General features: G+C 43.0%; 2 protein-coding genes across 6 annotated transcripts in view; one reads left to right on the forward strand and one right to left on the reverse strand.

Moving 5' to 3' along the window:
• The window catches only part of EAF1 (ELL associated factor 1), a 24,921-nt gene extending 24,497 nt beyond the window's left edge, over positions 1-424 (reverse strand). The window contains exon 1 of the mRNA XM_039522198.1: positions 290-424. Coding sequence (XP_039378132.1) covers positions 290-392 — 103 coding nt within the window. The 5' untranslated portion in view covers positions 393-424. The remainder of the gene's footprint in view (positions 1-289) is intronic.
• Positions 379-12,926, forward strand: METTL6 (methyltransferase like 6). Of its 5 annotated transcripts, none has more exons than XM_039522193.1 (8): positions 411-515; positions 2,605-2,772; positions 2,858-2,926; positions 3,023-3,404; positions 4,609-4,743; positions 7,338-7,508; positions 8,880-9,021; positions 12,271-12,926. In XM_039522193.1, exons 4-8 carry the CDS (start codon positions 3,108-3,110, stop codon positions 12,417-12,419), a joined length of 894 nt encoding a protein of 297 aa, XP_039378127.1. In that variant the 5' UTR covers positions 411-515; positions 2,605-2,772; positions 2,858-2,926; positions 3,023-3,107; the 3' UTR covers positions 12,420-12,926. The 5 variants fall into 5 exon arrangements, with proteins under 5 accessions (XP_039378126.1, XP_039378131.1, XP_039378127.1 ...); XM_039522194.1 differs by lacking the exon at positions 411-515 and adding an exon at positions 1,448-1,681; XM_039522192.1 differs by lacking the exon at positions 2,605-2,772 and having other exon boundaries at positions 379-515.
• Positions 12,927-23,729: the final 10,803 nt, after the last annotated feature.

Below are 23,729 nucleotides of genomic sequence, written 5' to 3' on the forward strand. Positions count from 1 at the left end.
GAGAGCGGGGGCGATGGCAGGGGCGGAGCGGTGGGTCCCAGGGGAGAGCAGGGGGCGGATCCCGGGCAGGGCGGTGGGTCCTGGGGAGCAGGGGGCCGGATCTCGGCAGGGCGGTGGGTCTCGGGGAGAGCGGGGGGGGGCGATGGCAGGGGCGGAGCGGTGGGTCCCGGGGAGAGCAGGGGGGCGGGTCTCGGGCAGGGCGGTGGGTCCCGGGGAGAGCAGGGGGTCCGGATCCCGGGCAGAGCGGTGGGTCTCGGGGAGAGCGGGGGGGCGGGGGCGGCTGGCTCACAGCGGATGGTGTGGAAGGAGGCCTTGGGCCGCCGCTCGAAGCTCTCCCCCAGCTGCAGCCCGTGCTCCTCCTTGTCCAGCAGCGGGTTCGCCGAGCCGTTCATGCCCCTGCCCGCGCCGGACCCGGACACAGCAGCACCCGGCAGCGGCGCATCCCCCGCGCCGCTCCCTTCCGGGGCAGCGTGTCACCGGGAAAGGAGTCCGGCTGCGGGGCGCGCCCCGCGCGGGTAGGCCCCGGGGAGGGCGCAGAATGGGGTGGGGAGGGGGTGTCTGACACGGGGAGCGGAGGGGGTGTCTGGGGGAAGGGAGGGGTGTCTGACACGGGGAGCAGGGGTGTCTGTGGGGGTGGGGAGGGTGTCTGACACGGGGAGCAGGGGGTGTCTGTGGGGGTGGGGAGGGGTGTCTGACACGGGGAGCAGAGGGGTGTCTGGGGTGGGGAGGGGTGTCTGACACGGGGAGCAGAGGGGTGGGGGTGTCTGACACGGGGAGCAGAGGGGTGTCTGTGGGGGTGGGGAGGGGGAGTCTGACACGGGGAGCAGAGGGGGGTGTCTGGGGGGGGGGAGGGGTGTCTGACACGGGGAGCAGGGGGTGTCTGTGGGGTGGGGGGGTGTCTGACACGGGGAGCAGAGGGGTGTCTGTGGGGTGGGGAGGAGTCTGACACGGGGAGCAGGGAGTGTCTGTGGGGTGGGGAGGGGTGTCTGACACGGGGAGCAGACTGGGGGTGTCTGTGGGGTGGGGGTGTCTGACACGGGGAGCAGAGGGGGTGTCTGTGGGGGTGGGAGGGGTGTCTGACACGGGGAGCAGAGGGGTGTCTGTGGGGGTGGGGAGTCTGACACGGGGAGCAGAGGGGGTGTCTGGGGTGGGAGGGGTGTCTGACACGGGAGCAGGGGTGTCTGTGGGGTGGGGGTGTCTGACACGGGAGCAGAGGGGTGTCTGTGGGGGTGGGAGGGGAGTCTGACACGGGAGCAGGGGAGTGTCTGTGGGGTGGGGAGGGGTGTCTGACACGGGAGCAGACTGGGGTGTCTGTGGGGTGGGGAGGGGGTGTCTGACATGGGGAGCAGACTGGGGGTATCTGTGGGGGTGGGGAGGGGGTGTCTGACACGGGGAGCAGACTGGGGGTGTCTCGGGGCAGGACGGGGGTGCCTGGGGGAAGGGAAGGAGGTGTTGGAGAGCAGGACACGGTGTCTGACATGGGGAACAGAGGGGAGTGTGGGAGGTAGAGCAGGATGGGTCTGACACAGGGAGGCGCTGTCTGCGGTGGGAGGCAGGCTGGGAGTCTGACACAGCGCAGCCCTGTGCTTGCAGGATCAAGTTCCCAGTGAACACTGAAGAGCTGTGTGGCCCATGAGTTCTCTTTAACACTGGTCACGTCTACACCAAGAAAAAGCATCACGTTTGTAAACATGTTAACTAATGTGATGATAAACTTAACTTAGGGCTAGTCTACACTTACCAGCCGGGTCGACGCGGTGAGTTCGACTTCTCGGAGTTCGAACTATCACGTCTAATCTGGACGCGATAGTTCGAACTCCGGAAGCGCCGCGGTCAACTCCGGTACTCCACCACTGTAAACGGCGGTGGCGGAGTCGACCTTGGAGCCGCGGACTTCGATTCCGCGGCGTCTGGACGGGTGAGTAGTTCGAACTAGGGTACTTCGAATTCAGCTACGCTATTCACGTAGCTGAACTTGCGTACCCTAGTTCGACCCCCGCCCTTAGCGTAGACCTGCCCTTAGTATCTAGCAGAGATGGGGATAAGTTGGGTTTAAAAACAAAATAACTTTAAGATCAGGTAACATGTCTTTACATGTGATTGTCCATGTTCAGACCAAGTGCAAAATCATGTATAACACCGTTAGTTAATATTTCCCTTGTGTAAACATGACCAATGAAAATGATCAATTTGGGGTGTTTTTGGTCTATCTTGTTAAAAAATGTATCTGCTTCTCTTTATTGTCTGACAGAGCACATTGTAAAGCCTGTTAGTTTACTCAGACTTTTTTTTAATCTGTAGGCTGAGTTGTGAGATTTTTGTTCTTGCAGGGTTTGGGAGTCTTGTTAGTATAACTTTGTCATAGATTTTTAAGACCAGAAGAGATCAAATAGTCTGACATCCTGTATAACTGACCAAATAATTTTGACCTTGTTTTAACTTGATTCTGTATGCATCTTTAAACTTTGTGTTTGTGAATGTATAATGTCATGACATCACTAAATAAATAAAATATAACGTTTTTGCTTTGGTGAAGTACTGTTGGCTTTTACCTAAAAATGGAGATGCTGTCTTCACCCTTTGTCTTATGTTTTTGAATTTCAGAGGTCAGTAGCTCACTTTTATTTTTTTGTAAAAGAACACAAAGGCTCCAGTCCAATCTGTGCTTACACCATCAAGGAATCCCACTGGAATCACTGGGGACATGAATGGGTGCAGGGTTCCTTTCAAGTGGATCAGGTTGCAGAATCAGGCCCATAGTGTGAGGACAAGGTGGTAGTCAGTTTTTGTGGTGTTTGTATGATCTATAAGAGGAACAGAAATGTGTCTTGTTGACTATTTTTGTTTTTAATCTTAGAAATCGTAGGCAAGTCAAGTCTGATCTTGCCTGGTTTTGCTGGAGGACTTTCATGGAGGTTTCAGAAAAGTAGGTTTGGTGCTTTCTCAGCCTGGCACAGCGAGTTACAAAAAGTCCCTAAAGTGCAAACTATAACCCTTTTCTCATTTTTTCTTATGTTTCTAGGGCCTTGATTGTTTTGTCCGAAATCAAAGATGGAAATATACACCTGAGGAAAAAAACATTTTAAATCTGCTTTGTCTGTATTCATATGGATGAATCCAGGATGTTCCAAGAAAACACATCTGATAATTACTTGAATTCGGTAGCCCTAATTTGTGAAGATGATGCTTTCCAAAAGAAAGGGCACAGTGCAAGGACCCTTAGCCCTGAAGAAGCTGAAAAACTGGCAAGAGATCAAGCCTTGGTGTCTGACTTCAAAAAACTGAAACTGGAGAAAGATGCACAGAAGAACTGGGATCTTTTTTACAAAAGAAACAGCACAAACTTCTTTAAAGACAGGCATTGGACAACTAGGGAGTTTGAAGATTTAAAAGCATGCCGGGAGGTGAGCCATATACACTAGTTCTACAAGTAAAGGGGCAAATATTGCTATTTATTTTCAAATGATAATCCGCCAAGTAAGATGTCAGTGACAGATCACTGTTATACATCAAATACGCAGTGTTGTGTAGTTGATAGCGTCCATGACTTCTAAGATTTAAAAACATTTTTCAATTTTTTTTTATTGGAATTTTCATCCTATTCTTTCCTCAATATCTCCATGAGTAGGCTCCATCAGGATCCATCTGAAAGTTTCAAAAGTTGGAATCTTTTATGAAATCTTTGAATAATAGTTTATAATTGACCTATATTTTACATTCAGACCCACTCTCTAGAACAGTGGTGCCTAAACTTTTCCTGTCGCACCTCCCCCTTATCAGTAATGGCATTTGTCCATGACCCCCTCCCACCAACCCATTCTCCATTACTGCACAATTGGCTCAGCAGAGGAGTTTGGGTTGAAGGCAAACCTGGGGGCAGAACTGGGAAGGGGACAGATCTGGGGTTAGAGGTAGAGCTGGCCTGGGGTTGGAGAGGGAATCAAACAGACCTGGGCCAGGGATGGGAGCGGAGCCTGGGCCAGGGGTGTGGCTGTGTCTGGGGTGGGGCCATGGCTGCAGGCAGACCTAGGAGCGAGGCTGGGGCCAGGTCGGAGAGGAGCTGGGGGCTGAGTGGCGCTCCCTCCCCAATCCCCATGGGGCTGACCTGGGTCTTGTCGCATGTTTCTCTGCACCCCATATGGGGGCATGCCCCACAGTTTGGGGACCACTGCTCTAGAATATTTGCTCTGTGTCCTATATTATATCTAAGTTCCTCTCTCTCTTCCAATTTGCAGACACAAGTTGCAAAACTTTTGAGCACTCTTGTCACCTATCTAGAGTAGTCAATACATTAAAATATACATTTTAGAAACACATTAAAATGTATTTGTTATTCACCCTATTTAATAAAAGGGCCCAGGCAAGAAGGATAGCATAATTTGATCATTGCTGAAATGAGTAGATCACTAATGAGATTTTAGTAGTTTCTAAAGAGAAACTTAATGTAATATAAATTAAAGCCTACACTTCACAATGTCAAATTGCCAGTGGAAGGATACTTCAGGTTTTAAACTGATCCTAACTTTAAAATGTGAAAAGCAGTATCTTTGTACTGTGAGAATCAACACAAGTGATGTGCTATATGCTTGGCCTCTTTCTCTCATATAGTTTGAAGATCAGAAACTGACCATTCTTGAAGCAGGCTGTGGGGTTGGAAATTGCTTGTTTCCACTTTTAGAAGAGGACTTGAATATCTTTGCTTATGCCTGTGATTTCTCTCCAAGAGCTGTTGAGTATGTGAAGGTTGGTGTGATATTTATCTGCATTTTTAGTGCTTCTTTAGAAATTTGTGTTAATCAGATTACAGACTATCTAGCGTTGTTTTCTTCTATAAGTATGGTAAACTGTCCTGCATGGAAGAGGAGAGAAACTGATATATAGTACTGGAGCTTAATTTACAAGAAATTGAATCATCATTGAGGACCTGATTTTCTAGTATTAAATCATATTACTGTAGTAGTAAGTGTGAATGTTGTACTTGGATATTTCCTAAAAGTAAAGTTTGGCCAATGAGAATAATAGACTGATTGATATTAAGGGACCCCAAATCTGAAGTGAACTGTGACAGCTTACTGGTAAGTAGCGTATGCGTGGAGATCCATCTGCGCCCTGTTTCTGTGAATCTACTACCAAATTCTACACGCCTTGCTTAGGGCTTGGCTACACTGGAGAGTTGCAGCGCTGGTGGTGGCATTACAGCGCTGCAACTCACTTATCATCCACATTTGCAAGGCACATACAGCGCTGGATCTCCCTGGCTACAGCGCTGGCTGTACTCCACCTCTGCCTGGGGAATAACGACTGCAGCGCTGGTGCTGCAGCGCTGGAGTGCCAGTGTAAACAGTGATTAATCTTACTACGCTGTAACTGACCTCCAGAATTTTCCCATAATGCTTTTAACTAAAAAACTCTCTTTGTTTTGTTGTGATGCCTCTCTTTGTTTTGTTGTGAACTCGGGGCTCCCGGAGCTGCTTATCTAAAAAACAAACACAGCTACTGTTTGCTGTGAATGAGGCAGGCAGGGAGATGAATGTCCACAGCTAGTGTTTGCTTGAGGAGAGAAACAGCACAGCGGGCGGGGAGGAGGGAGCAGCTGCTTATCTGGTCTGAAGGCTATTTGCATTTAAGAGTGAATGAGGGGTCGGGGAAGTGGTCGGAATTTGCAAGGCAGGGAGCTGACAGTGTCGGCTCCAAAAATCCACTCTCTCTCTCTCTCCCCCCCCCCCACGCTCCCTGTCACACTCCACCCCCCTCTTTTGAAAAGCACGTTGCAGCCACTTGAACGCTGGGATAGCTGCCCATAATGCACCACTCCCAACACCGCTGCAAATGTGGCCACACTGCAGCGCTGGTAGCTGTCAGTGTGGCCACACTGCAGCGCTTTCCCTACACAGCTGTACGAAGACAGCTTTAACTCCCAGCGCTGCACAGCTGCAAGTGTAGCCAAGCCCTTAGTCATGTCACTTAACTCCTGCTTATGTTTGTTTACCAGTGATGAGTACTGTAGTGTGTGCGTGAATCTGGGAACTATGAGAGACTCTTCAGTACCATTGAAGTATCTGCCTATTCTTTACGCCTCCACCTTAGGTGTCCTATACGTGTCTTGTGCTAGTTCTTTGCTTTCACTACTTTTATAGGGGGCAATGTTAACTTTGTTGTTCAAAGGGATGACAAGTTATTGCCACTTCTAAACCCAGACACTATCCTGCAGATAGTCATATGTCGTGGTGTATAAATTTTCCCTTTAAAATGAGTGTATTCTTGAGAACTGTGAGGCTTATATGCAACTTATGACCACTTTCATTAGAGAATCTCAATGCTATTAATACTTCTCGTATACATAGTGTTGTGCAACTGCTCACTAATTTTCACAACGTTTTTACCACCTTTACTACAACAATCTGTCTGGGGATTGGTCCTGCTTTGAGCAGGGGGTTGGACTAGATGACCTCCTGAGGTCCCTTCCAACCCTGATATTCTATGATTCAGCAATTAAGTGTTGCCCCCCCTTTCCCCCCCCCCCAACATATCCATGTCCTGGTTAACTACACAGTACAGCCAAAATTTGATTTGGGACATAAACTCAGCTGTGACATCTTTTGTGAGGAGGGAAGAGGAACAACCAGAGTGATCTTGAAAACAAAAACTTAGAGGCTCTTTTCAAGAATATTTGAAGACCTATTATAAACAAATAGCATGTTTATACTCGATTCATTTTTATACAATACAGTACACCCTCTCTAGAATGCCCAACAAACTTTTGGCTATAGTGAACCCGGTGCCTGGATCCTACCTCCAGCCCTGGGGCCGCTGGTGTAATTATATTGTGTTATTTTGACAAAATATGCAGAATTTTAAAATGTGGGCAGAATTTTTTAATTTTTTGGCACAGAGTTCCCCCCAGGAATAGTGACACAGCACTCCAGTGGCACAGCTGCACCAGTGCAGCTGCTCCATTGTAGTGCTTAGTGAAGATGCTACCTATGGCAACAGGAGAGCTTCTCCCATCAGCGTAGGTACTCCACCTCCCTGAGAATTGGTAGATATGTTGATGGGAGAAGCCTTCCTGTCAACATAGCACTGTCTAAACCAGGGGTTAGGTTGATTATAACTCCATCACTGAGGGGTGTGGATGTTCCACATTCCTGAGCGACGAAGTTATACCAACATAATTTCCTAGTGTAAACAGAAAGCTTGGAGTGAATGCTCTTTGTAGTTCTGTTTCCTTTTGTTGATCTCCCTGTTTAAAAAAAATCACAAAATACAATTTTGTCTTTTATAATTTTATAGTGAATGCTGTTACTTTTCAACTAAAGCAACATCTTTTCACTCCATAGAAGAACGCTTTATATAATATTGAGAGATGTAAAGTATTCCAATGTGATCTGACCAAAGATGACCTTCTGGAAAATATACCAGCAGATTCTGTGGATGTTGCCACATTAATATTTGTGCTTTCTGCCATTCACCCTGACAAGATGCACCTTGCTTTGCAAAATATTTATAAGGTAAATGTGTAAGTATGACCTAATAGTTTTGGGGGTTTTTTAAAGTATTTTTTGACTCAAGAATACTATTCCACTCTGAAAAGAAACTGTGTGAAAATGGCACCTCCTTAGTTAGTACTTTACTCCCTGGATGAATTCAGTCACATTTGCTTTTGCTTACTATCGGGACTAAAATAAGTTTTGACTACATTTTTCTTGTGTTAGTTCTGAGTGAGTGACCTGGATTCTCCTCTGGCTTGTGTATCATCAACATAACTAAATTAATGTTACAAAAATTGAAAAAGTTGATAATATGACATCTAAATGGCTGTTAGAAGAAAAATCTTTTTGCAAGTAACTTAAGCAGACTTGCTGTATGGTCCTTGAGATGCAGCACATGGAACCACATGATGCCATTTTTACAGCGTCACTTTTTGCCTTTTTAAGGAATACCGTTAAGAAAATGCAATAATGACTCATTTTTATAAAAAGGAAATCAGCTGATTAATTGGCTGAAAGTCAGATCAGAAATGAACGTTGCTTTCTCTAGGTTCACCAGCATTATTTTCTCCTGTTTTTTTGGTTACCATTTTTATCTATACCAAGCATCTTAACACACTAAAATAAAAACAACGGTCATAACAGTGCATTTTGATGGGGAACTAAGTACCATTATTTTTCCTTTATCTGAATTTAAAGGTTCTATGGTACTGTGTTATGTTAATAATGATTCAGGCCCTGATCCTGATAACACTAACATATGTGCTTAATTTTACACACAGTGAGTAGTCCCATTGAAAATCAGTGGGACTACACACAGTATACAGAGTTAAGCATGTACAGAAGTCTGTGTGGGACTGGGGTCTTAGGCTTCAAACAAGAAGTAGAGGAGCATTAGCGTCTCCTCCTGTGATGTGCTGAGATTTTTTTCAACTCTGATTGAGGGTACTCAGCATCCTGTAGGAGCAGGCCCTAAAATGAAAAACTGAAATGCACAACTATTTTGAGATAACAGTTGTCCAAAAATATTGGCTACTTATTGGGAAGAAAGGTTCAAACTTTGATTTCTCATTCTGTTTCCAACATACATTTTTTTTATTTGCAGTTTGTACTGTATTTGGATTTTTATATTATAGGATATCTGTTGTATCACATCAGCTATAGTCTGAATAATAAAGGTTAGGTTTTGATATACTTTAGAGTTTGTTTTCTAAAATAGAGATTTATTTCTTAACTCAAATGGGACAGAGGCTAATTACTGTTTTCTTAGTGAAGATGGGTTAGCTCATTTAATCCATTTGTTCACTTCTGCAGAAATTTACAAGTTCTCTCTCCTTTAAATAATTTTGTTATGTCCACTGTACTGATATATATCTGTATTTTATCTGATAGGTATTAAAACCAGGCAAATGTGTCTTATTTAGAGACTATGGGCTCTATGATCATGCAATGCTTAGGTTTAAATCTGGCAGCAAACTTGGAGAAAACTTTTATGTTAGACAAGATGGAACAAGATCATATTTCTTTACTGATGGTAAGATTTAATAGAAACTTTTTTCTCTGCAAGTTTTTTGTTTAAACTTGCTTCAGTGAATTGTTGCTATGCCTTTAAGGGTTGCTTGATACATATATGAACAACACTGAGGTTTCATAGTTTGTTTTCCAGCTGTATATGGTTATTTTATAAGAAGTGGCAGGACCGAAGGAGCAATTTGATCTGTTGACAGAACTACCTATATGAACCATTATGATAGGCCATGGCAGCATAGGTTTAGAACTTGTTAGCTGCAGTGGCTTCATTCAGATCAATACTCTGAAAGAAAGAGAAAAATGCTTAGGGAAAGATTTGGTCTCATACGTCACTAAGCAACTAAGGGGTGCAATTATCCCATAATAGTCTTTTTGCAATGTTCTTACATATATGAAGCCTGCTTCAAAACTCATTGAAGTCAGTGGGCTTTGAAGCAAAAGTATGACTGGAATGAAGGAAAGCTTTTATTGAGGTAACACTGAGCTAATAATTTGACTAGTTGTGACTGCTGTCTCTTCTGGTAGATTATTTCCAAGTTCAACCAGCTCTACATTTTAGTAAAGATAACTTTTAAAAGCATTTCATTATCATCATCTTAGGACATTAACAATACTTACAGTAGCACCTCAGAGTTACGAATACCTCGGGAGTGGAGGTTGTGCATAACTCTGAACAGAATGTTATGGTTCTTTTAAAAGTTTACAACTGAACATTGACTTAATACAGCTTTGAAACTTTTTATTAAGCAGAAGAAAAATACTGCTCCCCCCCTCTTTTTTTTAGTGGTTTATGTTTAACACAGTACTGTACTATATTTTCTTTTTTTGGTCTCTGCTGCTGCCTGATTGTATACTTCCAGTTCTAAATGAGGTGTGTGGTTGACCGGTCAGCTCATAATTCTGGTGTTCATAATTCTGAGGTTCCACTGTATATAGTCTTTCACTGAGTCACATTTCAGAGGGGTAGCCGTGTTAGTCTGGATCTGTAAAAAAAAAAAAAATCCTGTGGCACCTTTATAGACTAACAGACGTACTGGAGCATAAGCTTTCGTGGGTGAATACCCACGTTGTAAGACACATGTTTGACGAAGTGGGTATTCACCCACGAAAGCTTATGCTCCAGTACGTCTGTTAGTCTATAAAGGTGCCACAGCACTCTTTCATTGAGGGATCTCAAAATGCTTTACAAAAGAAGATAATTGTCCCAACTTTATGGATAGGAAAACTGAAGCACAAAGAAATTAAGTCTTGTACAAAACTGGGATTGTAACTCTGGTCTCTTGACTCCCAGTTTTGGTCACTGAATACTAGAGAACAAACACTTCCCTGTATTAATTATGGGGCTATGTGAAAGAAAAAAGTCTTTTTTTCTTCTTTAAAGCAAAATCAAGCATTGAAAGTCTCTTGGAGACCAATTTGGAGCCAAGTAAATAATTTTGATATTTTATGACATAGTCGATTACCTAGTTGCTGCTCATATTTAAAAATAAAACTAATTCCATTGATCATTTTTGAGATGTTTCTATTCTTTAAAGGATATTGATTAAATTTAAGATAAATAATGCAAGCAGCTATGCAACTTCACCTAAGAATTCCTAGGGTAATTTTTGTTCATCAAATACACCTGTACCCCTATATAACGCTGCCTCAGGAGCCAAAAAATCTTACCGCGTTATAGGTGAAACTGCATTATATTGAACTTGCTTTTATCCGCCGGAGTGTGCAGCCCCGCCCCGCCGGAGCACTGCTTTACCACGTTATATCCGAATTTGTGTTATATCGTATCGCGTTATATCAAGGTAGAGGTGTAGCTTGTGTAGTTCCACTTATACTGGTAATTGTACCAAACTGAGCTCTGCTGTTGGAGGGAGGGACTGGGGGAGCCAGCCAAGAAATGGAAATTTGAATCCACTCCCTTGCTAGGCATTTGGAGAATGAGATATCACAGTTGAGTGTTTGGATGGGAAATTCTTAGTGAGTTTTTTTCCCTTGAATTTTGAAGATTTTGCTATTACCTGCTGTCTCATTTTCTTGTGATGATATGAAAATAACCTGTATATTATGCTACAGTAGCAAATAACTCTAAAATATCGTTCACCAGTGTCAGTTCTTTCTAAAAAGGCATGTTGAGTTTAATTGTGATCTAACAAGTTTGTTTTTCCAGGAGTTTGATAGGCAAAACATATTGTCTAGTGCAGCAAAATGTGCTTTGTGACCACTTGGTGGCGGTTCATGGTGGAACTTGCCAGTCAGGAGGTGCTAGCTCTCCTTATTTTCAGCTGTGAGAAATAAAACAGATGAAAGAGAGAAGTGAAAGGAGGAGCAAATACAGACAGTGATTGTTCCTTTTTAGAAAGGGATATATGCCTGGCTCAAACAGGACCATCAGTCTCTCTCACCTTCTCAGAGAACTGATTTTTTTCACTCCCCCAAATTATTTTTAATTAGTAGAGGAGTGAGTGTGTAGATCTTGCTCATAGCCTGATTTCATTACAGTGAAGTTGTCCGATGGTGGCAGTATCTATTTATATTTCAGTAGCCTGTATTTCTCGCACTGTACAAACAATGAACAACAATTTCTGCTATGGAGAGTTTACAATCTAATTAGGTAGAACAGATAAAGAAAAGTGTGAGGGTAAACAAAGGAGAAATGACTCGCCCAAGATCACACAGCAGGTCAGCAGCAGAGCCAGGTCTTCTGAGTTCCAGTCCAGTGTCCTATCTGCTAAGCCTCATTCGCTCCTCTAGGGAAAGTACTTCACTAAGGTTTCTTCTATGTGTTTCTGTTTAACTACAATGTGGGAACTTGACCTATTTGCCCCTCCGTAGAGAGCAAGCCTGAGGCCAATCCACCACGGAAATCTTCAAAGTGGGGTTGAAGAGGGACTTAAGATGGTGCATTGGCTTTGTGCTGGCCCTCTACACAATGTGAAAATAATTTCAGAGTCATTCACAAAAGGGAACGGAAAACTTTCAATTTAAAATGATAAATGTACACAATTTGGGAAACAGGATTGTGTTACCAGTCCTGCAAGCTGCTCTGCATGAAAGCAGAGCCTCATTGACTTCAGTGAAGCTCAGTGCAAGTGTCGGTGTCTGTCTGCACAGAGCAGCTTGCAAGTTTGAAACCTTCGTGATTTTCATGAAAGTGGATGTAATTAAGTAGTTAAAAACAAATGCTTGTATAAATGCTCACTAGTGCTTAAAAACAGTTTAAACTAACTTTTAGTAACACCATCTTTTTCCCTTGTAGAGTTCTTGTCTCATCTCTTTATGGCTGTAGGATATGAGCAAGTGGTCAATGAGTATGTGCTACGAGAAACTGTGAATAGGAAAGAAGGCCTGCGTGTTCCAAGGGTTTTTCTTCAGAGCAAATTTCGAAAGCCTCTAAGTGAAGCATGAGTATTTGCTAATGAGCCACAGAAATGCTTGTTTAAATAGGGCGGTGAGGGGGGGAAATCTAGTATCATGTGTTTCCTTGGCTGTACTATCCTGGAGTCTGCTAAACCAGAATGACAGAATCATGTTTTCCAGAACCTTCTGTTGCTTTTAATCCTTGGGTACAGAATACAAAAGTGTCTATTAGAATACAATTTTAAGATAGGATAAAGGTACATATATACAAGCAACCTCTTTGAGTGCCTAAATTTTCCCTTTTTAAAGTAAATTCTATGCACCATTGTTAGAGGCTCTTGTGTGATTTTAATATAAAAATGGTTTAAATAAGACAGTCTGTTTTTAAATAATTCTCCAAGGATTTTGCATAGGATTGTAATTTTCATTAAGGAAAGTATGTTGTTGAGCATAAACAGGCTAAATGTTAATTATAAACCACTGTTTCCACTAGTTGCAAGAATGGATTAGTGTTGTGTCCCTTCTCCTTCATATTAAAACTATTTTATATTTCTGCTAATGGACACTTTTTATCTGATATTCATTTTTATAATAAGGCCTATTAAAAGTTATAGGGGTCTATTTTCTTTTCAGTGCATATAGAGTGTCTGCACCTAATTTATATCCGGTGTTAAGAAAACACACTCCATATGTGAAAGGTTAGCCAAAATACTGTTTTTGAAAACAATCATCTGTAGCAATTTGGTGAAATATTTAAGACATCTATTAATCCTTTATAAGCTATTTCTGAATGGAATCTTAATATAAAGCGTGACCACTATTTTTATACATGCTTCCACTTTCTACCAGCAAAGAGAGACTTTTTGGAACTTAAGGGGGACAACAGCCCTGGAAACACAAAACCATTGCCTCCGTAAAGCATGTGACCTGATGCAGAACGTTATCTTGTTTGTTTTGCTACATCTTCTAATGACAGGTTAGAAATAGCAGGAAGAAACACTTCTTTTAATTTATGTCCATTTCTTTTACAGGTGTCTGTTTCTTTCCTGTTCCGCTCCAAAAATTAGTTAAGCTGTAGCTGTAACCTGTGACCCACTAACAAAGCAATTGAGCCTCAAGGCCCCATCAGTTGATGGCCTGGTGGGGCTGTTAGTTAGTGAGGCTATCGGTGCTTCTTTGGCATGAGTGCAGTGTGAGCATTTATGTCCATTTCTCAAAATGTTTCAATTATATGACAACCCTTTTTCCCTTTTCAGAGAGGCTGAGGCTAACACTGTGCTGTTAACAGTGGATGCTTTTTGCAGACAAGCACCTGCCCATTACATAATGTTAGGGAATGGCCAAGAAGAATGAAGGGGGCGGGGGAGACCTCTGTGCTTTTCCCTTCACACACCCTGGCCTAATCTTTCTGAGTTGAAGAGCCAAGAATCACATGCCTCAGTTGCTTTAAAAAGGCATTTTGAATGTCACAGGGCTTCTCTGAGTCTGGAAAGGGAATCTGGAGTCTCTTCTCTGAACAGTGTTGAAAAAGATATTGACCCTCCACCATCCCAGAATTCAATCGCTGCTAGCAGAGAAAGCCAAGGAGTTGATATCTTGCTCAGTGAGATGACTGGTGGTTATTTAATCCAGAAGGTTACAAAGTCCTCTGAGTGGTACCCTAGTCCCCAAGTGATGTCTATGTCCCCTAGACAATCCATGTTGCAAGAGGATAATCTCCTTTCCCTGAGGTTTACACAATACTGTAACCAATGCCTGATTCACACTGGTCTGAAATTTACTATTGTTTGAGGTATCTATTCAATGCTCTGCTTCCTGGGTGAAGCATGGCAGGTTTGTCATCATCCTTGTGGAACTCCTTACCTGAGGAGGTTGTGAAGGCTAGGACTATAACAATGTTTAAAAGGGGACTGGATAAATTCATGGTGGCTAAGTCCATAAATGGCTATTAGCCAGGATGGGTAAGAATGGTGTCCCTAGCCTCTGTTCGTCAGATGATGGAGATGGATGGCAGGAGAGAGATCACTTGATCGTTGCCTGTTAGGTTCACTCCCTCTGGAGCACCTGGCATTGGCCACTGTCGGTAGACAGGATACTGGGCTAGATGGACCTTTGGTCTGACCGGGTACGGCCATTCTTATGTTCTTATCTTGTTCTCCAGATGGTTGAAAGGAAGGAGAAGCTGGTCCTAGCGCATACCACATCCCAAAATCAGACTGGGTTTGTTCTCCGTAGGGTTGTATTCGGGGAGGAAAAGGGGGGAAAAGGAGTGGTGCTCTTGGCTCAGCTCTGAATGCCATTAGCATTGTAGTTCTGTTTGTCCCAGAGGGAGGAGGTATTTACCTGCTCTAGCCCTTGCGTGCTGTAGCATGGTTCATCTACCTTGTGTGTAAGTAGGGAGGAGAGGAGCAATGCTTGCTAACTCTTTCATGGTCACCAGGCTTGCAGTGGGGATTGGAGCACACCAGGAGGGTGGAGTAGGATACAGTGGAAGAAGCCTAACCCTTCCCACCTACAGAGGACAGACAGCAGGAAGAAACCTTGAGGTCCCCCCGACCCCATCTGGTGATGAATGGGAAAAAGAGGGGAAAAGTCCAACTCTGCACAAAGGAGGGAAGTGGAAATGCCCCCTGCAGGTGCTGAAGGTGGGAATAAGCATGCTTTCCTGTTAAAGACAATGGGTGTGGGTAGTAAATCACTGCCTTCCTCTCCCCCCAGAAGATACATGTAGGTAGAGATCCCCTTTTGTTGGAGATTATTTGAAATGGATGATCACAGGGCCTTGCTCATGGGCTCCATACTTCTGGACCAGCATCTAGAATTCTGTAATACTTCTCTGAACTCTGAACCATTAGAAGTCTTCATAATTAAATTATAATAAAAATAACCTACCTTAACTACAGCTCACACACAACCCTCTGGCTGCTGAGGATTTTGTAGCCCTAGAATCCTGTCTTATCTCAAGAATTGTCAGGGGGGCAGGGGGAGAGGGAGGGAGAGGAATGAGGGTAAGGTGTGTAACAGAATTTTAAAATATATATCCATGGTATCCTCCTCACCTATCATGCTGAGAAATTGCTATGCAGCACTTTTAATGATCATGGGTTATTCATCTTGCTACTCCAGTTCTTGTCAATCAAGCAGGGCTGCTGTTTTGTTGACCTGATTTATGGGGAGATGACTTTAATCTCAATGGGCTGCTTGATCTAGCTTGCTTAAACTTATCCAGTGAGTTGCTCCTGGCTAGATCTGTTTCAGGCAAAATTTAAAACAGAAAACAATTAGAAAAATAACCATGCATTCGAAGGAGAAAACAGGCCCATAATGGGAGGCTTTGTGTTAACCTTGGTAACTAAAAGTCTGTTTATAGATTGGGTTCCCTTGTGGTGTCCTGTGGTTCTGCAAACACAGAGGTACTTTGGTGTTAAGTAATTATCACTGTGCTCAACCCCCTACTGAATATGCACAGCTTGAATGGAAACAAAACAAAAGCTATGAATATTGGCCTGAAAATGTAATTAACTCAACTTATACATCTACAAATGTCAGTAAACCATATGCCAATGTGTGGGAAAAGATGCAGGCTTGGTCTCACACTAGCCAATCTGCACATGCTGTTCACCATGAAATCAGGGAAATGATTAGACCTGACAACCTTTTTCTGTTGTTTTGGAATATTAAGTTCATGCATTTGAACATATTGGAGCTATAAGATGCCACCAAGGAAGTATTTTACTGGAAGAGTTATTCCTGATGTGTATCTGAAAGCTTGCAAGGAAATAAATAATGAGAGTAAGTCTTCAGAGAAAAAAATTAATTTACCACAGATCTGTCGACTTCAGAAAATACTGTTCTTACTGGACACTGGATAATATGCAACTAAAATGAATTGTTTTTCTGGGTAGTGAATCTTCTGAAGGACGCTATGTAGGTTCCAAAACAAGACTGCCTTAAAAAATGCTGCAGACACAGATAATTATACCATTTTAATTGCAAATGATGGCCCGTGATACTACTTCTAATATGTGCAAGACATTTTGGAAAGCAGAATTTTCCATTGTTGACTGGTTTTCCTTCGTTCAGTGCTGCTATGCATACACAATGGGTTTTCCAGCAAATGAGTTGTCTGATTATGCTTGTTATTAGGAAGAAAAAATGTGAGCAATTTCAAGCACTTTAGTGCAATGACTTCACAGTTATGCATTCTGCAAAAAGATCTTGGCCTCCCAGAGGTGCAGTTGATTCAAAGCGTAAGTACACGTTGGCTCTCTCCATTTCTACTGTAAGCACATTTATTAGAACAAAGGCCAGCAATGAGTCTGGGTTGTACAGAGGCACAGAGACTGTATTTTGCAAAGATAAAGTAACTAGTCTCGTCAGTGGCTTTTAGCAAAAAATGTTTTCTTTGTTGTGTTTAAAACAGATTGGAAGACGGCATAATAGTTTCAATTTACGTAGACTTTCTGGTGTTATATTTGTATAAGTTGTTAGTACCAAATATGTTGGTGTTTTTAGTAGCATCAATGAAGTGGCAAATGTAATACATGTGTCTTTCATTTATGGATCTATCCATTATTTGGCTTCAGCCAAATAACCTTCCAATTATTTGGTATTCATTTGTGCACTAACTTTCAACTGTCAGTACACCCATTACATGCTGTATGGTAAATGATCAGCCTGATATGGTTCTCATGAAAGGATTGAGTAGGTCTGTGCAACATGGGCTGGTGAGCCTGGAGCTAAAATAGCCCCTTACAGGATGAGTCACACCTGGATTGAATCAGGTGCTTTCAGGCTAAGAAGAGCAGGAAGTTGAAGTAAAGGGGGGGCAACCTGGGGTACTGTAACTATGTTTGTAGATGCTGTAGGGAGCAAGAAGGCTCCTGTAGGGACCTGATTCAGCAGGGCAAAAACAGAAGTACCAGGAGCAAGGTCTCCAGGCAGGAAGGCCTGGGAGAGATTGTAAAGGCCAGCTGAGATGAAGATTGTGAGTTTGTGCTTTGTGTTGTTTTTTTGGATTAATCTGGAGAGAGAGACACTGAATTAGAGTTGGGAGGCCTAGAGGGACAGTTTGTAAAAGAGGACTAAAGAAATGTGATTCTTTGTGGGGCTTGTTTGAATGACTTATGACCTCTTAAAGGGCCCTAAAGAGTGGGAGAAACAGAGCAGGGCATTCCAGAGTGACCTGTGTCCATGAGGAGGCACTCAGGAGGTGGCTGCGCAATATTAGACTGTAATAGCCCACAGAGATAAACATCTCCATGTATTTGGCCCCACCCTATCTATGATGTAGCTTTTCAAAATAGTAGAAAATACCACTGCTTTGTGAGAGACATGAGCGCTCTGCTTCTGCGGGGGTGTAGTGAGCAAGCACTCCAACACAGCCTTTGCAACAGAGATGATCAGTCTTAATTAAAAATTGGCCGCCAAGAGGAGTGATCTGAGAAGATGACCTGGATGCCAGAGGGAGTCTGGTGAACAGCTACTGTCCTTGGGAGACAGTACTTATCTCATTAAAAGAGGTGTAATTCACAATAACAAAGGTGGCTGGGGTTGGCAGAAGCAGAGCTTGCTCACTTGCCCAGGTCCTTAGAGGAGTCTGGTGAACGATGTTCATGCCCTCTGCAGCTTAATTTCTTATGGATGTTCGTGGATTGGTCGAAGGATTAGAGGTATTGAATCACAGTCTGCCGAGTGTCCCAAGTCCCAGTGCATGCAGATTTTTTTTTTTCTTATAGCCAGCCTCTGGACTTCAATTTGTGTATCATATTTGGATGCAAAGAAAAGCTGCTGGTGTTCCAGGCTCTATAAAATGGCTGTGATGCCACGTGTATATATGGGATTGTAGTGCAACGGAAGTCCAAAAAACGGTGACTTCTGAGGTTTTTACTGAAATCTTAACTTCAAGCTGTTGCTCTGGGAAAATGATAATTTAATCTGAAAATTTATTATGATGTCACATTTAGTGGGAGCTTGATTCTTTTTCACTTCACCAGACTTGTAGCTGCTACACAAAGCCTACACTGTAAAAACTGTTCAGAAGAAAATAATGTAAAGCTTTAAAATAAAAACTTGGTTCCTCTCTGCACCAATACAACAAATAAACCTGTTAATTCCTTTAGTAGTGAAATGATGCTGATCAGAAAGGGGAAATGCTTTCAAGAACTAGCTGAGACATTGTCTAGAAATACAGACCCCATTTGTCAGAGTGGTGCAAAGCCTTGGGGTCCTGTTTGACTATTCACTAAGCTTGGATGACCGGGTAGCATCAATATCAAAAAAATTCCTGCTTTCATCCCCAGCTTTCTAGGATGATGCCTCTCTTCCTCCTGGACAATGTCCTCTCTACAGTGATCCAGGCATGTGTCATGTCAAGGCTGGATTAGTGTAATTCAGTTTATTTGAAGGTGAATGTGAAGCTCTCCACAAAATACAGCTGTTCACCTCCTTCAACAGTCTAGGCCAAGGGGTCGGCAGTCTTCAGCATGCGGCCTATCAAGGTAATCCACTGGTGGGCCACAAGACATTTTGTTTACATTGACCATCCATAGGCACAGCCCTCCGCCTATGGAGGTCAAATGTAAACAAAATGTCTTGCGGCCTGCCAGCAGCTTACCCTGATGGGCCCGTGCTGAAGGTTGCCGACCCCGGTCTAGGCCGTTATGAACATGGACCTGATGCTTTCACATCCCTCTCCCGGCTCCCACTTAGCTTCTAATACCAGTTTAAGACTTTGGTCCTAATCTTCAAGGCAATTAATGGATCACGCCCCCCACCCCCTCAGCTACATTAAAGACCGAACTTTTAATCTATGAACCATTTGGACAGTTGCACTCCTCTGGGACAGTGAAGATCACTGGATGAAGTGGACCAGGATGAAGCATTCGAGAGCTGAGGACAAAGCACTCTTGATTCAGGGGATCCAATTTTTGGGAGAAACTTCCAGCAGAGATTAGGTGGATCTGGAGTCCTGACTGTCTTTAGGAAATGCTGCAAAACCTTCCTCATCAAAAAGGCCTTTCCAGTCTAAGAAGGGCACTCACAACATTGACACTCTTTGAGCCCTAGCCCCCCCACCATCTAAAAGGGGGGGGGTCAAAACTCCTATCCCAAATGGATTTTGTTTTTTTGTTTTGTTTTGTTTTTATCCTAAAAATGGAAAAGTGCCAGAGCCTCCATGAAATCAACTAAGGACTTTGTTCTTGCTATTGGTTTTATGTGGAAAGTACCCATACTATGGTGATGGGCAGCGATATACAAATCTGAGAGACTGTGGTGCTACTGCTGAAGTCTCTGGAACTGAGGTAAAAGGGGCTTAAACCCCTCAACTATAAGGATAGCATCTTCCAAAGATGATCTTGAAAAATCCCCTTTCTTTACTATCATGTTTATTATGGTGGTACCTAGAGACCCCAGCCAAGCGGGGCTCCCTTGTTTTATGTGCTGTACAAACACACGTGCAAGACAGTACCTCCCATAAAGCTCTTACAGTTTTTAAATGCAAAAGACTGATAAAGGGTGGGGGGAAAAGTAATATTATCCCATTTTACAGATGGGGAACTGAGACACAAATTAAATAACTTGCCCTAATTCTCAAATGGTTGGTAGCAGTAGTGGTACTCAAATCCTGATCTGAGTTCCTATCCAGTGCCTTAATCAAAAGGAACTTCCTCTTGTCACAGAGCATATTCTCTGCTACAGTAAAAAGGAAGCACCGGTGAAGAGGAAATATGGCTAATACATTTGTTACCAGTAAGATGCAAGAGACCAGGGTTCTAGCCCCATCTCTGCCACTGGCCTAATGGATGACTTTGGTTAAGTTATTTAATCCCTCTGTGCCTCAGTTGTCTGTCTATAAAATGGGGATAGTGCTACTGGCTTCCTTTGCAACGTGCATTGAGATCTATGGATGAAAACTGCTATGTGAGAGCTAGATGGTTATTTATGAAGTGATGTAATCTTTTTCCTGAAATTGCTACTGCCTCTGTTGAAGTGAATGGTAATATTTCAATTGACTTAACTGGGAGCAAGGTCAGCCCCCAGCTTGTAGCTTTTACGCAAGGCTCAGGCATCAGCTTTGGTTACCAGTATACAGTACATTGAAGTATGAATTGGCTCATAGCTATGGCCGTTCTGACATATACCTCCTTTGCTGATCTTCAGAGGTTGGGGATGAAGGGAAAGGAGGCACTGCTCATGTCACCAACCCTAATCATTCAAACTAGTGAATCAGACCCCTCCAAATCATGTAGTTTTTAAAAATAATACTTTTTTGGGGGGTTATTTGTCTTCTGGATTTTGAGCCCTTGGAGTTTATAAGCTTTTCCCTATAATCATGAGTGCTAAAAATGTTTTTCTTTAAATGGAAGCCAAGATTCTCATAATCACATGACTCCAGAACCTGGGGCTTGAAGAAAAGTACCAAATAAGATGATTGGCAACCCTGATCTGCTCCTAAGCCCAGTCCCACTCATCATTGCAGCTCAGTGACTCTGATCCTCACAGCATTCATAGAATCAGAGAATATCAGGGTTGGAAGAGACCTCAGGAGGTCATCTAGTCCAACCCCCTGCTCAAAGCAGGACCAATGCCTAACTAAATCATCCCAGCCAGGGCTTTGTCAAGCCTGACCTTAAAAACCTCTAAGGAAGGAGATTCCACCACCTCCCTAGGTAACCCATTCCAGTGCTTCACCACCCACCTACTAAAAAAGTTTTTTTCCTAATATCCAACCTAAACCTCCCCCACTGCTTGTTCTGTCATTTGATACCACTGAGAACAGTCTAGATCCATCCTCTTTGGAACCCCCTTTCAGGTAGTTGAAAGCAGCTATCAAATCCCCCCTCATTCTTCTCTTCTGCAGACTAAACAATCCCCGTTCCCTCAGCCTCTCCTCATAAGTCATGTGCTCCAGCCCCCTGATCATTTTTGTTGTCCTCCGCTGGACTCTTTCCAGTTTTTCCACATCCTTCTTGTAGTGTGGGAACCAAAACTGGACACAATACTCCAGATGAGGCCTCACCAATGCCGAAGAGAGGGGAATGATCATGTCCCTCGATCTCCTGGCAGTGCTCTTACATATACAGCCCAAAATGCCGTTAGCCCTCTTGGCAACAAGGGCACACTGTTGACTCATATCCAGCTTCTCGTCCACTGTAACCCCTACATCCTTTTCTGCAGAGCTGCTGCCTAGCCACTCTGTCCCTAGTCTGTAGCAGTGCATGGGATTCTTCTGTTCTAGGTGCAGGACTCTGCACATGTCCTTGTTGAACCTCATAAGATTTCTTTTGGCCCAATCCTCTAATTTGTCTAGGTCCCTCTGTATCCTATCCCTACCCTCCAGCGTATCTACCACTCCTCCCAGTTTAGTGTCATCTGCAAACTTGCTGAGAATGCAATCCACGCCATCCTCCAGATCATTAATGAAAATATTGAACAAAATATTAGTAGGGAAAAGTGGAGAGAGGGCGCTTATGGCTTATCCTGTAATCACTGCAGCCTGGCAGCTTGCTGGATTTATAGCATAAACCTTTTGGCAATAGTGTGTTTTTAGTACAACCCTATTTTATACTATTGTTTAAAGTCCAGCCACAGAAAAGCTATTTATCTAAACAATAAGAGTCTAGGATTGTCTCTCTGTTGACTAGAATGTCTGTGTAGTCAGTACAAAGTGATGGAAACAGCTATATGCATGATTGAGAGCTCTTTTTGTTTAGAATATCACCAGGTTCAATCATCACTGGTATTGGCAGTCATTTACCATTCAATTTTGAAGTTCTCTGCCTTTTTTATTTATAAATTACACATGTACAGGTACAGTAAGGCATGTGTCTATGCCATGCCAAAAGTCCTAGATCTGTGTGACATCACACCACCACCTCACCACCTTTATGCTACAGATAATTTGCATGCAACAATTTTATTAGTTGTATGAGGGAGACTGCACAGAGGGTGGATTACCTGGCGAACTGCTACACCTATGCAACAGCACAGACTTTCAGCTGTTAGTTTAAAAATAATAAACCTTTAAAAATGTTCATTTTATTATGTCAGAAATATCTTCAGTTAACACACAGTATATTTTGTATTAGGATAACTTGCATTGGAGAGAACAAAACACTAAATCACTGGCCTCCTAGGTAGCTATGTAAAATTAAGCTCCTAGGCTGGCTTCAATAAAAAGATGTGAAATCAAACTCTTTGACAAGTCTCTAACTGGCCCACTTGGAAGACAGCTTATTTTCACATTCTTTGTTTTAAATACCCAGAGATGCAGAGTCCATCAGCAGGGTTGCTTACCTGCGCAAAAATTAAATTAGAGGAAAGGAACAGTTACATTAAAAGTAAGTTGACTTGAAAGAGAAAGGAATAGGTTTAGGACATTTTGCTCACAAGGTGGCAGTAGATACTTATCAGTGCTACCTTCCTTTTAAAGATTAACAGTAAACCTCCACCTAAATCATTAACCTAATCATGGGGAAAAATTATACACGGGTGGGCCTATGGCATTTCTGATGTGCCATTAAACCTTTGTTTCCTTTTTAAATAGCTCTTGGATCCTGAAGAAAGAAGGGAAAATTAGGAGTTACTTTGAGAAGGGGGCCAGCTGTTTGCATGCTAATTAGGGGGAACATCTTAGCATGATGTAAAGGCAGGATAAGGTGAAATTCCTATTACTGTGAATGGCAGCTGTGCTGCTAATTGTTTCCTGTAGCTGTGAGGCAGTAATATGTTGCACTGACAATTAGCAGTTTAATTTTCTCTCTCATTTGATTTTTATGAAATTGTTACCCTAGAAACTGCACTACGGTAAGATACTTTGTCTCTAAGCTTCACAACACCTCCCTCCTTTCCAAAAAACGCAGGTACATTCTAAAATGAATTGTTTCCATCTTCTTCATACTAATTGTGTTTTATAGATGAGGTACTCTTCCATCAGTCGGTCGGTCAGTCAGAGCTACAAAGGATCTGCGCTATTGGCTGTGCTGTATCCTGTATGTTGATTATACTGAGCACAGCTGTCGTTCAGTTTGCCATTTTATTACTTCCTGCACTGTACTAACCCCCATCTTGTTGCCTTTAACAAGGTGGAGGAAGAGGGTAAAATGGCTTTTACCTATAGATAACTTGCAGTATTATTAAATACCATGGTGTTAGCATAAACCTTTCATAGCAGTTTTAATAGCCACATATGAAATTGACTCAATAGCATCTTCTACAATAATAATTCTTTCTGGTTTATAATATTGTAAACTTTCCATTTCTGCACTGGCAGGTGACTAGCTTTGTAGTAGCGGTGCCTTCCCATCATCTTTCTCACCATTTCCCCCCTTTCTAGCATTTAGGTCTAGATTATGT

Source organism: Mauremys reevesii, linkage group 2, assembly GCF_016161935.1.
Source record: "Mauremys reevesii isolate NIE-2019 linkage group 2, ASM1616193v1, whole genome shotgun sequence".
NCBI lineage: Eukaryota > Metazoa > Chordata > Testudines > Geoemydidae > Mauremys > Mauremys reevesii.

What these genes read in the sequence shown, in the direction of transcription:
- METTL6 (XM_039522192.1), top strand. Translation starts at nt 3,108, where the DNA reads ATGGATGAATCCAGGATGTTCCAAGAAAACACATCTGATAATTACTTG. An exon ending in ATTTAAAAGCATGCCGGGAG is followed by an intron (nt 3,405 to 4,608) that starts GTGAGCCATATA and finishes TCTCTCATATAG; the next exon opens with TTTGAAGATCAGAAACTGAC. An exon ending in CTTTGCAAAATATTTATAAG is followed by an intron (nt 7,509 to 8,879) that starts GTAAATGTGTAA and finishes TTTATCTGATAG; the next exon opens with GTATTAAAACCAGGCAAATG.